This window comes from Delphinapterus leucas, chromosome 3 (assembly GCF_059928025.1).
Source record: "Delphinapterus leucas isolate spDelLeu-1000000601 "Yukka" chromosome 3, BTC_Dleu_Yukka2, whole genome shotgun sequence".
NCBI lineage: Eukaryota > Metazoa > Chordata > Mammalia > Artiodactyla > Monodontidae > Delphinapterus > Delphinapterus leucas.
The window spans coordinates 5689010-5706492 of record NC_143131.1 but is presented as its reverse complement, the minus strand read 5'-3'; the positions used below and the strand labels follow the sequence as shown (position 1 = coordinate 5706492).

Genomic DNA, 17483 nt, shown 5'->3' with positions numbered 1-17483 from the left:
GACCCAACCGTGTTATTAGAGGGTTGGAACTTTCATTGCCATCCCCTGACCTCCAGGTAGGGAAGAGGGGCTGGAGGTTGAATCAGTTGGAGGTTGATCAATGATTTAATCAAGCAGGCCTATGTAATGAAGCCTCCATAAAAACCCAAAAGGACCAGACTCAGAGCTTCCAGGTTGGTGAACAGGTGGAGTTTAGGGGAGAGTGGTGCCTGGAGAGGGCATGGAAACCCCACACCCTTCCCCATACCTGCCCTAAGTATCTGTTTCATATGGCTGTTCCTGAGTTATATCCTTTTGTAATAAACAAGTAATCTGGTAAGTAAAATGTTTCCCTGAGTTCTGTGAGCCAGTCTATCAAATGAATGTAACCCAAGGAGGGGGTTGTAGGACTCTCCCATCTATTGCTGGTGGGTCATAGGCACAGGTGACAACCTGGACTTGCCCTCGGCTTCCCAGGTGAGTGGGGTAAGAGCACTGTTCCCTGACCCATGGGAGGTCGGACTGGGCCAGGCCCCATAACAGTTTCCCAAAAAGTGGTTGACAGGCTTAAAAGTGGAAAGAATACCTCTACAGTGTGAAAAATAGCATATTAAGAAACAAAAAAAGGAAATTTTTGATGCAAGAAAATTTGAATTCCTAAAGGGAAAGGTTAGGACAGGGCAATGTGTCTTATGGATTCTGTGAAACTTAGAACTTGCCATGAAGCCTGACTTAGTACAACTTTAGGAATCAGGCCATCCTGGAAGAATGCTCTTCCGAACTTGTTGGCTAGGCATAACACAGCCCCTGTGTTTCCTTGACATCCCGTATGGTCCTGGCTGAACCTGAGCCCCTCAGCTCCCAGGGCCAACAGGGTTACACGCCCTCAATCTGTGGCCCCAGATGCCTCAGACCTAACCAGACAGCAATCAGCTCGCTGATTCTGATGCTGGTTCTGTTCCTGGCTACACTCTAGAACCTGGGTTCCTCCACGTTGAGACTTGACTTTTCTTAGGAAAAGGAAGAAAGGAAAATTGGGAACCAAGGAGGACAAACAATAGTGGATTCCTGAATTCAAAATCTGGCTTGTGTAAGCTCTTTCCTGTTAAACACATAGAAATTTATCTCAAATAATAATAATACTTTCTATCATTATATAAAATATAATCACTTAGTATTAAAATAATATGATAGATGTATTATAATCATTAGTATTCATTAACTGTTTGTTATTAGTATTGTTGGTAATTGACACCCCCTCCTGCAGTGAGGTCCCTGATCCCCCCCAGTGCTGAAGCTGTTCGTAAGGTAACCAGTGCCAGAAGATCCACCACTTGGAAACCTTGATTAATAAGACTCAGCATTTGTTCCCTTGTGTCGTCTGGTCCAGAATTACACCGGCTTCTGCTAAACATATTTGCTTCTAATGATTCCACAGGTAAAATCGGTGTTGAAGGTGGGTATATCTGCTAGCTATCCCTACACAAGAAAACACCCCATAACTTAAAATGAGAACCATTTCTTTTTGCTCAAGGACTATATGCTGGTTGGTTACCTAGTGGTGCAGACCAGGCTTGCTGATCTTAGCTGGGTTTGCTCATGAGTGCTGAGTGAATTGTGGATCAGGCATACACACAGGGAGAATGCCATGTGAACATGGAAGGCAAGGATTGGGTGATGCCTTTACATGCCAAGGAATGCCAAAGATGGCTAGAAAACCACCAGAAGCCAGGGGAAAGATCATGGAATGGAATCTCCCTCACAGTCTCAGAAGGAACCAACCCTGTGGACACCTAGATCTGGGACTGCAGGCCTGATAACCATGAGACAATACGTTTCTGCTGTTTAAGCTGCCCAGTCTGTGTGCTTTGTAATAGCAGCCCCAGAACTAGTACAATCAGTAAGTTCTCTATGGACCAGGAAGGAATGTCAAGTTGAAATTCTAACATGAGCATCCAGGCGTGGCCCTCTTTCCATCCCAAGGTCCAAGTAACAAGATAACAACTGAATCCAGCAGCTGGAGGAGCTCAAAGAATCCCACCAGGGGCCTTTCAGCCGAGGGTCCGGGACAGTGGGCGAGGCACAGGTGGACATCTTTGAGCTCGTGGGGGAGATAGTTCTTCTCAGTTGCCCTGTGCCACCTTGGGGAGGGGGCCTGATTGCCACTGTCCTCCTTGTGCACCCAGGAGACCTATGAGCACAGAGGTTTAGCCCCTCATCAAGGGAAGACATTCCATCTCATGCCACCTGGAACAAGCCTGCTGCTCTCCCCATCACCTGCAGTGTTCCCCTCCCAGTGGACTTCTCTGTGGAGGCCCATAGAACCCTGGCCCTGAGAAGGCTCGTAGGGCAGTGGTCCTCCATCTGCTCTGCCTACAGAATCTCTAGAGGCTGCAGACCTCCTGATTCCCAGGCCCCACCACCAGGGAAGTATCATGGGTGTGTGGTGGTGACTGGACATCTGTGTTTGTAAAATCTTCCCAGAGGATTCTGTAAGCAACCCAGGCTGAGATGGAGCGAGGTCGGTGAATCTCACCACCTGCTCCCTAGGGAGGGGGGTATGGGAGGGCGACAGCTGGGGTACTCCCAAGTGTTCATCAGAGGGAGATGCCTGTGTGGCTAGGGTGTGTCCAGTCTCTGGGATAGCTTGCTGCCATGGAAGTGATCCCACCTAGAAATGTTTTATATGTGTCTGTGTGTGTGAGCCAGAGTGGGTGTGCACACGTCTGTGAGTGTAATGATAGTCTGGTTTGAGCGTGTGTGCATGTGTGCATGTTCATCCATCCACCTATCATTTAAAGTAAGTTATCAAGTAATGTGTATATTGTTATTTTTATATTTAATAAAATGTTATTGTTATATTTAATTCTAAGAAAAATTCTAGAGAGAAAGAAAATGGGTGGGTTGTAGCTCTTTGGGAAGCAGAGGCACTGGGGAGGAAGGGGGCCTGCTTACCTGAGTAGTGGGTTTCAGTTCCAGGCCAGTGCATGACTCATTCAAACAATCCAATTATGATCCCCCTTGGGACCCGGGGACAGCCCACCCTGTGGATGCTATGACACCTGCCTCCCCACAGCCCTGATTGTCGACTCTGTTCCTGATGGGGCCCCACGTGGTGTGCGGTGTCCTCCTCCCAGGGCTGTGAGTAGGAATGGCTGATAAATGCTGCCCATCTCACCTGCCCGGACTGGGCGTCCTGTGTCTGACTGTCCTGTAACCCTGGGGCAGGAGTCCCTCCCTCAGGGATGGAGCGAAGCGGAGGTGAGGAAATGCACATGTGCAGACCTCCTTTTCAGGTTTAGTGTTTGGTCTTTGGCAACTTCGTAAAATTAACCAGAAAAATTTCCAAATGAGCATTTCAAGTAAATAGCAATTATCTATGCCTCCAAGATCTGAAAATACACACTTATAAAATTATTGGGGTCTGATTTATGTTCTGGAGGGAACTTTTTGCCTAATTATTCAATGTGTTTTGTTGTTCATGGACTATTCTGTTTTCCTCCTACTTCTTGAAGCAATGTTTCAATTTATGTGTTCCTAGAAAATAGTTAACTTCATCAAGATTTTCAATCATTTTAGAACAGCTTCTTTTGCCCCTTCCTGTTATAATTAGCCACTCATTACTCATGATTAGTTGTGAATAGTTATCTACTTACTGAGAATCCATCATGGAGCTTCTTTTTTCACTGAACTTATAACTCAGGGAAAAGACAAACTTTGAACTAGTACTTTCAAGAGAGGTTGCATTTTATGAAGAAGTAAAGGAGGCTGTGTGAATGATGATGTTACCTCTTATTTTTCTGTAATTTTAGGCTTGAGATATTTTTAGGGGTACATCTATTAATGTGGGCTTCTTTGGAATGATTTTGCCAACACATCATTATACTGTTAAAGTAGATATATTGGTTTTTCCTATCTAAACTTGTAGGGTAAATTCCCCCCAAGTTTTGATCAGTAGACTTTTTATTCTTATCTGCATTTCCTCAGTTGTGAAATCCATTTTTCCCAATTTAATGCTTCTTAAATTGGGATTGTGTCTTATCACCTCAACATATATTTAACATTATAGAGTACCTTCCCAACCTCCTCCTTACCCTCTCTCCCATCATTAGTGTTAGACTCCTGGTCCCATGGTATCCCAGCTCAGAGGTTACCTGACACCCCTCCAAGTCCCAATTCTGTCCCATCTGATGCACAAACCAGTCATCCACATGCTTTGTTGACTATCTTCTGACATCAATTTGATCTTTCTCTTCTATTTCCTGTATTATGTGAAATGTGTTAAAGTTTACTTTTTGATTTTTTTCAGGGTGCTGCTTCTACTTTTAACTTGTTCCACTTGCTATGTTTATAATTCATTACTGCATAATTTTTTTCATGACCAATAAGTATTTGTTAAATGAGCAAATTATTCTCTATATTTTTTACTTCCATGTTGATCTCATATTTCTTCATGATTTTGTGTTTTTGTTTTAGAGAAGGCAGGTTTCTCCTTGGATAGGGGGAAACTAGAGTTGAAACTTTCTTCTGACTCCTAAGGGAGGTCATTTCCACATAGACACTCTACCTCTGAGTTTCCCAAATGCTGTTTCCCTTCCACTGCTGTGCAGGGCCTTTTGTGTTCTGCTTCAGTCATGTCTTTGATCTCTGTGTATCCACAAGTGGGAGCTGTCCGCCACTCAGGGTTGTGTGCAGCCAGGCTGATAGGATCACCTGTGCCCTCACCTCTAGCCATCACTGTCACCCGTGATCCTCTTCCTACAAGTACAGCTGGTTCTTCTCTGACTCCCACCTCTAACAAGCTTTCAGCAAGTGTACCTCTGCTTTACTGCCGTGATGTCTCCCCAGTACTCTGAATCATTCTAGAACATAAAAGTTTTCATATCCAATGTTTTGCTGCTGCCACTTTTTCCGTCTCTGCCTCTGGAATTCACCTCACATGTCCCAGCCTCTTCTTCACACCATCCTCCTGCATGCTGCTCGTTTGCTTTTTCTGAATGGACCCTCTGAATGAGAAGGGTCATGGTGTACTTTTGAAGGAGTTTGCGTAGAGAGTCGCAGGATCAGAATCAGGAAATAGATGGTAGATGCCAACACTGTGGAGAGAGACCAATATGGGCTAATTTATCAGAAAACAGGTGAGAAATGATGGTGGCCTTGACAAGCACAGTGACAATGGGGTTGTGGAAAAATGGACTGATGTTAAGTTTATTTAAGAAATAGGATTGGCAGAAGCTGGAATTAGACAATGCACACAAATGAAAACAAGTTGAGAGTAATCAAGTTATTCTAAGTAAGAACTTCTGTGAATAGGACAGACAATAGTGAACGTAGGGCAGAGTGTTAGATTTTATGGGTTAGTAAAACTTCCAAATGAAAATTCTAAAAGAAACCCACCATGGGGTTGCCAGCCTTTCATTTTCCTAAGGTAAGATGAAATATGGTAAGTGTGTTATCTCAGAATTAAGACTTCTGTCTAAATTGAATGGCTTTAACTTAATGAAATGCCCATTATGTTGACCTGATTGTTTTCATTCACCACTAACCATCATGACTGTAAAACAATTTTAAAAAATGAAATCATGATGAGCAGAAAGTGTTGAGTAAGGGAATATCTGTAGTGTTTTGACTTGACAGAGGCTATAAAGTTCAAGGAGAATCTGGGAGGCAAGAAAAGACACTAGAATGAATTCCATCTGGAAAAGAATCACTGATGAAGGCTCTCAGGGCTGCCTCTGTGCTTCTCAGTGGTCTCCTGGATCCTGCTTCCAGAAGGCATCTCCCTGGTTTGCATCCTGGAATCTTCCCGCCAGTCTTCCTGAGGTAGAAACAATTAGAACAGAATTCTTGCCTTGGCCACGTTTGCTAGGCAGGGCTGCCCTTGCAGGGTGCACACATTCTGGGTCTACACCTTGACCCAGCACCTCCCACCTTTGCCTCCGGCTCAGCTCTTCCTTTTCATGTTCTGTGGATCTGGGAAAAATATCCCTAGAGCTGCAGCCACCTCCCAAATTCTAAGTAGGAAGGAGCCTGAAGCTTGGCACCTCTTGTTCTCGCTTGATCAGTAAAACATGAGTTGGCACTGGTGGAAGAAATAGAATGGCCTCACAAAAACATCCGCCTAGCCTGAAAGGCCTCCAAACCCACCAAATATTATAATACAAACCCGAAGTCCACCCAAACCCTCCTTACAAGTACATACTGCTCCCACAAATGAGGTCTATTTTGTAATTGTCAACATTCCCAGACATTAAATTTATTTCCCCCCCCCAAAGTTTTGGCCTTCCAGCCCTTTTGAAAGGGGCAGCACCTACACAATGCCATGGGGACAAACAAAATTAAGGGCACGTGCCCTTGGAGGTCTGGCAGCTCTCAAGAGGGAAGAGGAAGGGAGAGATTATGGCACCCATCTGCTCTTCCAAAATCACCAGACCTATGTCTCTCCTCCTCCTGGGAAGCATTGAGTGCAGAGGGAGTGGAGAGTCAGGAAGGCTGTGCTTCCCAGAGCTTCCTTCAACGTGGAAGGAGATGGAGAGGAGTATCCCCTTTCACAGGTGTGGGAAGGAGAATATAGTTCAGAATTACTCTTATTCCAAGGAATTTCTTGTTGTTTAACATGCCCTGTGTGTGGACTGTGTCACTGTGACAATGAAGCATGACAGTAACTGGGAGGTCATTCACATTAAATTTAGGAAAAATCATAGCAACCTGAGTCTTGAGGAGACACAAACAGAAAGGAAAGTTAACCAGAACATGGCTTTTCAAACAGTATGAGGTGATGAGTCACTTTTTCTCTTCTCAAACTGTAGCAGACACACAAATACAAATTTTATATTCTAATAAAAAAAATAAGGATTACTAGAGCAATGAAATGAAGTAGACATACCATATCCAATCCTTTTTTAAATTCATTGATTCAAGTGATAGTAAAAGGCTCTGAATTGCTTTGAAGGCTCCTGGATGCCACTTGCCACCTCTGCATTTTCCACATCACAGAGCAGGGAACATCAGTCCGCCACCCTTGAATGTTCTGGAGAGCAGCACAGGAGGAGTAGATACCAAGTGCGCCGTGCAGCCAGAGAGGGGTCCAGGATCCACCCATGGACCCGTGTCTGTCATCTCCGTGCCTGACCTGGGCCACTTGGAGTGAGGCATCTGCAGCAAACATCTCACCACCCCATCTCTCTTCTTGCTCATTTCCCTTCTGTAAAAGTCAGTTTTGTTCTTCCCTAATGTCATCCTCCTTCCCCCCCCCCATTCCCTTTATCTTTCAATATTAATCATGCTGGGGATCCTTCAGTAAATTCCTGATTGCAGCCCTAACAGGGGCTGTCTCCTCTCCTTCCTCCCATGCCGAGAATTGCCCTCTGTCCTTACCAGCCTGTTAAGATGCTCCTTCAGCCTCTTTCCAGCTGACCTCGGCTCTGGGACTCAGTTTTCTTACATAGCAACCAGAGTGACAGCAGCGGCTTGCATATGTGTGAGGGCTCCATGAAATAATCTAAACACACGGCACAGAATCCCTGCACCCCTCTTTGTCCCCCTGATACCACAAGGACTGGAGGCGAACAACATGGAGCAAGTGTCCTCAAGGAAGACGACGGAAGAATTGAACTCAAGTCAGACTATCTTTGGGGAGGGATACCAGGAGCAAATAGTGCACATTTGACAAGGTATTCCTGTTCCCCACCTTATGACAAAGTTGACTTGGATAGAATGTCCAAACCACGGTGCAGTTTTTCTTTCAAGCATGGCACGCTGTGATCTGGCATTTGCTTTGGCAGAGGAGAGGTCCAGAGGCAAATTCAGTCTTATTTTCTTGGTGACCTGTTGGGCTCTTCAGCCTGGATCCTCATAGAATCATCACGTGTCTTTGTCCTTATGTTTTTTTCAAGATGTGGCTGGCTGTGCATTTTGTCATTAATTTTGCCTGGAACATCATAAGTGTATAGATTGTTTTCAGCTTTGAAAAGATCTAGATACTTATGTATTTATTATTTGGGAGATATGATATTACATGAGTAGAGTTTACCATTAAAATAGGTAAATAGAGAGCTTAGGTAACTGCTTACTTTACAAAATGACAAAGACCATTATGGAAAAATAAAGTGTATCCGCATATGTATGTCTGACAAAATAAGATGGATAAAAATTCTATTCTACTGGTAGTATTAACATATACTGCTTTCTTCATGACTTTGAATATCAGAGAATTAAGCTAAAATCCTTTTGAAAAGTTAAAAGTAAATAGTGGTTGTAAAAATAAAGAGAATACATGGGAAGAGAAAAGTAAAGAGATTTTGAGTACATGGAAAAAACCCAGAGAATAACAACAGAAAAATGAAAATAAGAAAATATAGGTGTGACAACAGAAGATGTAAAAAAATTATATCAACACACACAATACATTAAATTTGCTTATTATAAAACAAAATCTTAGATTTTGTTATGGACCTAAAACTCAATCACATACTCTTAAAAGTGCATACATACTGCAAAGGAAAATTGATATAATGAATTAAATATTAAATTAATATAGACTTAAAATATTTTTCAGGTAAGAATAATAAAATGGAGAATCCCGGAGTGCATTTCCTATCCTACATGAAACTTTATTTTCCCATCTGTGTAATGGATATGATAAAACCAGAACCTACTCCAGAAGGTTGATATGAGGACAAAGTTAATATTTATAAAGAACTTAGAACAATGCCTGGAATGTAGAAATTGATGTGTAATTTTAATAGTACTTTAATTTAAATGAATTTTAATGCATGTAAATGAAAAATAATGAATATTATTTTGAAAAAAATAAAACAAAAGAAAAAAATAGTTGGCAGTATCAGATCAGTAAAGACCAAATTCAACATGAATATCATTTCCTTTGCTTTAAGTCTTGCTTCCAAATCCAGTTGATTTACATGGGAAATAGTTGCAGTGATCCTTCCAGAATAAAGATTGCATCTCTTGAATAGAGTTCAGCGTTTCTGCAGACCCAAGACCAAGAACAGCACAGCCAATCTGATGTGACAAATTGGATTTGTTTTTCCCATATCACATCTCATTTGTAAAGACTTGGATAACTGGAAAAACTGCCCCTCAGACTCACACAAATTAGGGAGGAAGAGAACCCAGTTTTTATCTTTGCAAAAGAGAAAAGTATGGATAATTTTCAGAGAAAAAGAATCTCATCTACAATGTTGCAAACACCACAGTTTGTACTGTGCTTAATGCCCTGGGTCAGATTCAAATGGGAAACCATGCCTTGGACAACTAATTAACATCATGATTCTGTTATTGAGCAATTTTATTTCAGTTGTCTCATTCTATCTTCATGAGATGAAAAAATGCAAGTTCCCAAATTACATAATTCCAAATCAGTAACCACGTGACACTAATTTACAGACAGAAACCAGAGTATTTATCATTACTTTATTAAGGTTGCTTTTATGAACAAAACTAGCTGTGGGTCTGTAAAATCACTAAGGTACAAAAGTAACTAAACAATATCTTTGGGGAAATTTGAGTTCACAATTGTTACTTCTTAGTAATTCAAGTAAAAGCTTCTCATTCTCTAACTTTCTCTACCTGTTTCCTCAAAAGGACCGATGAATTTGGCTAATGTCTCTGAAATGTCTTTAAGCCACATAGAGTGTGATAAGCACACAAATCTGATAGCATCCTTCAGCACAATTTGGGATTCAAAAATAAACTCAATATATAATAATTAAGCCCAGTTAAATCAATGGAAATGTAGATTGTGCTTTTTCAAACTGCCTCAAACATTTGACAGGCCCCTCTTAGCAGGGACAGACATGGGATTAGACACTGAAAAGTCACTTTGTAGAAAAAAAGCACTGTTGATCAGTCGTGGGAAACACCGTTCTCATGTTTTCCTATCTTTCCATGTCAGAAGGTTTGCTCACAAACACCTTTCTCAGAACAGATAATCACGTTCTATCTGCTCACCTGGCTTTATTCTCTTCTTCCTCTTCCTTCGCCTGGTACCACAGCCTCTGTTTGCCAGGTGGCTTGCTTATTGATCACCTTTCCTCTGGAATGCCATGCTCACTGCTATCTCTCCCACCCAGAGGGGCCAAGCACGCCATAGGGTTCAATGCCTGTTAGTAACCTGGATGGTGGAACAGATCTACTTTCAAGTTTCCTTTTACCTTTTATAGTTCTCAGGAAAACCCATTATTCTCTCCCTTCTGAATAGTCAAAGAAGAGCTGGTATCTTCCAGCCTGTCCTGAAAATCTCCGAACTCTGCCCCAGTGATAGGCGGAAAGTACAAGCCTTCTGTATATATTTCAGCATGCAAATTGTTGGAAGAATGACATTATTTTTCTGCCCAGAGACGGAGCAGCTGGCATGGAAGAAGTTGTCTTCCCAGGTGGAATGCTTATAAACTGTGGACATTTAATCTCTGTGTCCTTTCTCTCCTCCATACACTCGGCAGCGAGCACAGAGAGGAGAATCTGAAACTTTGTGTTTTAGAACACGAAGCGGATTTAAGCCTCTCAATTCAAAATCTGCCCATATATTTTAAAGGATTTGGGCTTCTTCTTTGTCATGCTTCCGGGCTAGACAGGAGAGGAAAGGTTGATCAGATTCCAGGAAAGGATCTAAACCAGGGAAGCTCAGCGGCTGGTAGACCTCAGGGGTCACCTGGCAAGGGGACACCAGAGCTCAGAGCTGGGCCACGCGGACATCAGATCAATTCAGAGAAACCTGGCAAAGCCAAGACAGGCTGTAGGGCTGGAACGAAGAGCACAGAGGCAGATGCTAAGAGCAAAGGCCCATCGGAAGATCAGAGCACAGGGCAGATTTAACAAGAGAGCCCAGTGGCCAGGTGGAGATGATAGTTATGAAAGGGAGAGTTTCTGCCCTTTGAGATGCTGTGAGATTTTGAGGAAGCAGCAGTTGGGCATCCCCTACACTTAGTGACTTCTCCTCCTGTTGTATGCCTCCTGATCTGAGCACCATGTGCAGTTTTTTGTTTTTTTTTTTGTGGTACGCGGGCCTCTCACTGTTGTGGCCCCTCCCGTTGTGGAGCACAGGCTCTGGACGCGCAGGCTCAGCAGCCATGGCTCACGGGCCCAGCCGCTCCGCGGCATGTGGGATCCTCCCGGACCGGGGCACAAACCCATGTCCCCTGCATCGGCAGGCGGACTCTCAACCACTGCGCCACCAGGGAAACCCCCATGTGCGTTTTTTGATACAAGTGCCAACAAGCTGGGGACTCATAGTCATATGATAAGATAGGTTTGCAATTCCATAATAAAATCTCCCTCCCTAGATTCACCCACAAATGTGGCACCGAATAACAGAGTACACAATAGCATGGGTGCAGTTGTCACGAATTCCTGCCCAGTTCTGTGAACCCATTATGTTTATAAGGATCTGGACGTGTACTTGGTCACACTTTCCCGGCCAGTTCGGGTTTACCTTCCTTAGGAGCCCATGGAAAGTAGGCACAGTAGGTTCCTCTGTATGTCCTAGAGTTTGCTCTAAAGTGAAAGAAATGTGCATGTGATGAGCTTTGGGTTAAGAGAGAGGCAGTAAACAGAGAGAGACTGTCTTTACGGGGGAGAAACCTACCAAACTGAACTCCGTTATGGCAGCTCGTAGCTCGTAGCTGAAGGAAGTTGGAAGAACAACGCGTGAAGGGTGTCTGGGGTCTCACCCAGATCCTTTAATTGGTCTCCAGTCCCTGCACACATGACCACCATCCAAAATACCACGCTTCTGACCTGCGTGTGACTCCCAGGCTCAAGTGTAAGCCACCTGCCCTAACCCTCAGCCGACCCCCATGGTTCCTGACCCTGGACAGGTCAGGATCCTCAGAAGCAGCCCCTACACAGCCTCCTTCATCCCTCTCTTTGCACTCTGCCCAGGTCCTCTCTGACTCCCACAAACAATCACTACCAGATGATGAGGTCCAGCCTGGCTCACAAGCCTGCCTGAGCCCCAGGCACCTCCCCATGGCCCCTGGGTTCATTCCAGCCCTCACCCGCCAGCCGCATGCCAGGTAATCTGATTTTGTGAGCTTGAGGAGACAGAGGAGAACGTGCATGTCCTTGATCCCGGGGACTTTAACTCCCCTGTCCCCCCATTGTTTCTCCTTCATGCCACTTAACAATGAGTGTTGCAATCTTTTCTGTATCAAAAAAAATCCATTTATTGACAGTAACTAAGGTGCTTAGATGGGGACCTGATTTTTCCCTCTCCCCCCTGCAGCCTTCCAGACTGGGTGTGCATTTTACAGGTGATCCTGCCACTGCCTGGGAGTGAGCAAGCAGGCTGCCACCTGGCCCCACAGGATGGCCACACATTGAAGAGCAGACCTGTCAGTCCAGGTCAGAGGAGTTCCCCTGGGCAGAGCTCACAAGAGGCAGTAACTTCATGCATATTCTTGACAACCGCGTCCCTCACTTCTCAATGACATCTCTCATGTCCAGAGAGCACGCCATTCTTCAGGGGCTTCATTCCAGCCATGTCCTGGGGACATGCGTGGCCAGACCTCTGAGCACCCTCTGCAGTGGTGCCAGGTGGACGGCGGTCTACAGGACACCCTCGTCTGACACCCCTAGCTCCAGGCCTGCATCTCCACTCAGTCCTGCATCCTCCACCCTCTCTCAGCCTTGAAATTTAGCCACGTGCCCTGCCTGCCACAGCCTGCAGGACTGCAGATGTGTTCTCTGGCACAAGCCTGACTAGGGGCCTCAGGAAGTGTGACCTTGAACCACCCAGTACTTGCCCTTGCACCAGCTCGGAGGTGCGGGAACTGCCTTGTCTCTGGAGCATCTTGGGAGGCAGGTAAGGGGGCGGCTCAGAGGCTGTGGACGCTGCCAGGGGTCAGGTTCAGGAATTAGTAGGGACACAATCTAGCCTGAAAGGCATCTAGTAGTTTGAACTCTAGACAAATCTAAATGTATTGTCCTACTCTTCACAGCATGACCTGGGGAAGGGTCACACTGGTCTCAGACATGCAGGTTTTCATGAATATTCAAGTTGCTAGAACGTGTCTCAGAAGTCGAAGGCAAGGGAGAGGAAGTGTCCTCCCCAGGTGTGCCTGCAGAGATGGTGCAATAGATCAGGGCTGTCTGGCAAATTCCCTGACGTGCTGGAGTCCAGGTGGCCCAGGTCTGTAGGTGAGCCCTCACCTCCTGGAGTTCCCATGGCAGCCCTCCCACCCTAGGCTCTTTCTCTTTATCTCACCTGCAAACAAGAATGCCTGCACCTTCTTTAACATGCAGAGCTGCATAAAACCCCTGCAAGTGGGAGGTGGCTACGCAAATCACTGCAGTGGCTGTAGTAGGGATGTGAGAATCATTTTTCTGCACAGGGACGGGCATAGGAGGGCAGCGCTGGCGCTGCCCCGTCCCCTCCCCACCCCATCCTTATCACAAGGAGCAGCACGGGGAGTGGCTTCCCAGGCGAGGACGTGAAGCAGCGGTTTGACTATGGCAGTGATTCCTCCCCAGGTCACCGTGTAGATGAGCTGTCCCTCCTCCCCAGGGCAGGAAGAGGGAGGGGTGGAGAGAAGCTGGGTGTGTTTTGTACACACCTGTCCTCCTTATAGATACGAGGAATAGGTCATCAGGTTACCCAGCAACACACAGCTTTGGTTCTCCCAATTTGGTCAATTTCAGATGAGGGTGGCAGCCATCAGAGGTGTGGCTGCCCCTGGAGAGCAATGGACAGGTCTGTGTCCACCGCTTGAAGCCATTTCCAGATGTGCCCCATCTCTCCTCCGGTCTCCCCGAGGCCACTGTCCCCAGGAGGACTCTGACACAGGTCAGGCAGTCCTTTAATTAGATTTCCTTCCTATCTGGCAGGATTCGATCATGAGATGGAAAGTACACAGTGATTTGAACAGGAGGAGAGTAATATAAGGAGCTGTGGAAGCATGATGGAGTGGCTGCAGGTGTAAAGAGGACTCCGTGTGGCACCTTAGGGCCGAGGAAGGAGCAACGTGGAAGGGGTTTTTCCCCCAAGGCTGGGGTTCCAACCTCCTCAGAGAAGGAGAGGTTGCAGCCCTGGGGGGACGGGGAGTTTGCTGTGTTGTCCAGGCTGCATCTCTGGCCCTATAATGGCACGAGGCCCCAGTTCCCGTGGATGCATTCGCTCACCCAGTCTCCCACCTGCCTGCAAGCGGAAGCCGGAAAGTATAACAATTTGTGATTCATTCATTCACCAGCATCTCCTGAGCCCTTACTGTGTGCCAGGCCTTTCTCTGTGCAGAAGTGATCAGTGAATCCAGAGTCAGTGGAAGACCGTGTCCCGGTGCAGGGAGGGGTATGTGTGTTTCTTGAGCCCATGGATGGGTCACGGCCTTATAGGAGGTAAGTGTCCTCACAGCTTGCTCCTGTAGCACTGAATGCCATTCACAAGGAGGCTGGGGCCTCCTGCCCAGTACCTCCCCTATGCCTGCACCAGACACCAGGTGACAGGGGGCTCAGGGACCAGACCGCCAGGCTGGGGTCCTGTCTCTGGGATTCCTGGATTTGTGGCTATGGGGGAGTAGCTGTCCCTCTCTGGGCTGGTGGCAAGCTATCAGAGCAGTGGATAAGTTTCCTGTTGCTGCTGTAACAAAGGACCAGCTGGGTGACCTAGAACAACACACATTCGTCCTCTCACAGTTCTGGAGGCCACAAATCCAAAGTCAGGTTCACTGGACTGAAATCCCTCCACTGTTGGCCTCTGGTCGCATGGCCTTTTCTTCTTCCATGTTTAGTCAAATCCCTCACTTCCCCCTCTTTTAAGGGCATCAGTGTTTGCCTTTAGGGCCCATCTGAATAATCCAGGATCATCTCCCCATTTCAAGATCCATAACTTCATCACATCTGCAAAGACCTTACCCTTGCAAGGTAACATTCACAGGTTCCAGGGGTTAGGAGTAGAAATCTTTGGGGCCATTATTCAGCCTGCTACAAGCCGTGAGTGCTAAATGTGTTTTCTTTAGCCTTTGTATTACCTGTGGTTTAGCAGGGCACAAGTGTTTTTTGTTTTTTGTTTTTTTTTTTTGCGTCATGCGGGCCTCTCACTGTTGTGGCCTCTCCCGTTGTGGTGCACAGGCTCCAGATGCGCAGGCTCAGTGGCCGTGGCTCATGGGCACAGCCACTCCACGGCATGTGGGATCTTCCTGGACCGGGGCACGAACCCATGTCCCCTGTATCGGCAGGCAGACTCTCAACCACTGTGCCACCAGGGAAGCCCCACAAGTGTTTTTTAAAGGAGTGTAATTCCCGTCCCAACACCTGCTTCTGTAGATTCCCTGTCTGCCTTGTTCAGGCAAAGGACGGTGGCGGGGCCATCTGACAGTACTGCATGTGACCCACACTGGGTTAGAGCCAAGGGCACACCTGTGAGGCCAGCAGAGCCTGAGTCACGTCCCCGCAGGGCTCACAGGAGGTTAGGGGCCCGCTGGGCTGCTCACTGACGTCTGCATACCGGAGTGCTGTCGGCCACACACAGAACCTGGAGCTTTAGGGGAACATCCCCTGGGTCATCCTTTCTCCTCCCAAGCTTGGGTCTCAGAGGGAGACAGCTGGAGATCCAAAGTTAGGTTTTCTGTAGAGTAGGTGGGTGCAGATGAGGGGTCACAGTGGGGATTTATTCTTACTTATATGGAGAGTCCAACGCACACTCACACTTGCACAGCCATCCTCAGAGGCTGTTCTGTCCCTCCAACAGGGACAGGGCCCACCCCACTAAGGGACAGAACAGGAAATCGACTCTGGAAAAGGGAACCCCAAGAGGGCACAGAGCACACCAGGATGCTCTCTGTAAGCTGTCTCAGCACCAGGAGGGACCTAAGAGGCGAGGGGCTGGGGAGGAGGTGGCTAGCCAGGGAGGGTCGGCCACACCCCTGAGGTCTGGACTCCGGCCCCTGAGGGAAAACTTGGTGGCACTGGCTGGGAGCCGCAGGAATTTGAGAGCCTTACCAGGGGTGGACGTTGGTGGTCAGCCTCTGCCGATCACCTCCAGGCCCGGTGGGCAGACACAGGAATTCTGAACGAATTGGTTGGGACCATCCAGGCCTTGGAGCTGAAAAGTGCCGGCTTAGTGGACCGTGCACATTGGGACCTGAAACATGACACACACGCTGAGCAGTGATGTTTCGAGTGAGCATTGAAAGGGCATTCTGGGGACAGTGGCCACCAGAGCCCTGTGTTAAAGACGAGAGCCAAGTTCTTGGGGGAGAAAAGGGTTTTTCTCAGAACCTGAAACCTAGGCTGTAATCATTTAAAAGCAGAACACAGAGGCTTCAGCCTGGACTTTGTTATAATCCTCTAGCAGGGAGGATCCAGAATTTTATCAAGAAGAGTTCCTACACCTTGGAAGGGGATAAGGACCTTTCCTGGTTAGTGGGGAAGCCGGAGGGGGTGGCCTAGTGGCCGGTGGGGCAGGAGGGAACTTCACCTCTAGTTGGGCTGGTTTCATGAGACACGTTGCAGTCAAAGCTGCCCGGGTCATAGGAGAAATAGGGATGCCCAAGAAGCCCAGGAGTCCAGAGAAGAAGGGGTTCCCTGCCGGTTCCTTCAGGAACTCAGTGCAGGGAGGGGTCTGCCTTGCACAGTGGCTCCTAGACTCCTGAGCAGATGCCACCCCAGGAGGAGGGAGGGGCACCCTAGAGAGTGAGCGACCCCAAAGGATCCGGCTGCTTATTTCCAGCTTCCATCGCTAAGGCACCTACGATGCGGGTCGAGAATTCACTCTGGTTTTGTGTTTGTTTTCTTTTGTCCTTGCTATTAACCAGGGAAACTGAGGGCTTGTACTGAAGGTGAACTCAGATTCAGAGAAAAAAGAAAGGCACATACTGAGTGAAGTAAGTCAGACAGAGAAAGAAAAATATATGATATCGCTTATATGTGGAATCTTAAAAAGGGTACGAATGAACTTATCTACAAAACGGAAATAGTCATAGATGTAGAAAACGAATTTATGGTTACGAAGGGGTAAGGGGGGAGGGATAAACTGGGAGATTGGGACTGACATATACACAGTACTCTATGTAAAATAGATAAGTAATAAGGACCTACCATATAGCACAGTAGGTCTTCAATACTCTGTAATGGTCTATATGGGAAAAGAATCTAAAAGAGAGTAGGTATATATTTATGTATAACTGATTCACTTTGCTGTACACCTGAAACTAACACAACACTGTAAATCAACTATACTCCAATAAAAATTAAATAAAAACACAAAAGACCTAGAGGGGTGGGGTAGGGAGGGTGGGAGGGAGGCTCAAGAGGGAGGGGATATGGGGATATATGTATACATATGGCTGATTCACTTTGTTGTACAGCAGAAATGAGCACAACTTTGTAAGGAAATTATACTCCAATAAAGAGGTGAAAAAATAAATGTAGAACACACTTGATGTGAATATCTTGATTGTATAACAACACAATTAGTGACTTTGCTGAAATACAAATATGAAAAATAAAATTTATGGAATAAATACATACTAAAAAAACCCAGAAAGGCACAT

The 17483-nt window shown here is 46.3% G+C and overlaps 1 protein-coding gene across 1 annotated transcript in view; it reads right to left on the bottom strand.

Annotated features, from left to right (window-relative positions):
* Positions 1-17483, bottom strand: part of ADAMTS16 (ADAM metallopeptidase with thrombospondin type 1 motif 16) — a 174462-nt gene that overhangs the window by 156759 nt on the left and 220 nt on the right. The window contains exons 2-5 of the mRNA XM_089908358.1: positions 15931-16072; positions 13202-13254; positions 12741-12828; positions 11582-11618 (exon numbers count right to left, since the gene is read on the bottom strand). Of these exons, the coding sequence (XP_089764484.1) occupies positions 11582-11618; positions 12741-12828; positions 13202-13254; positions 15931-16072 (320 nt within the window). The remainder of the gene's footprint in view (positions 1-11581; positions 11619-12740; positions 12829-13201; positions 13255-15930; positions 16073-17483) is intronic.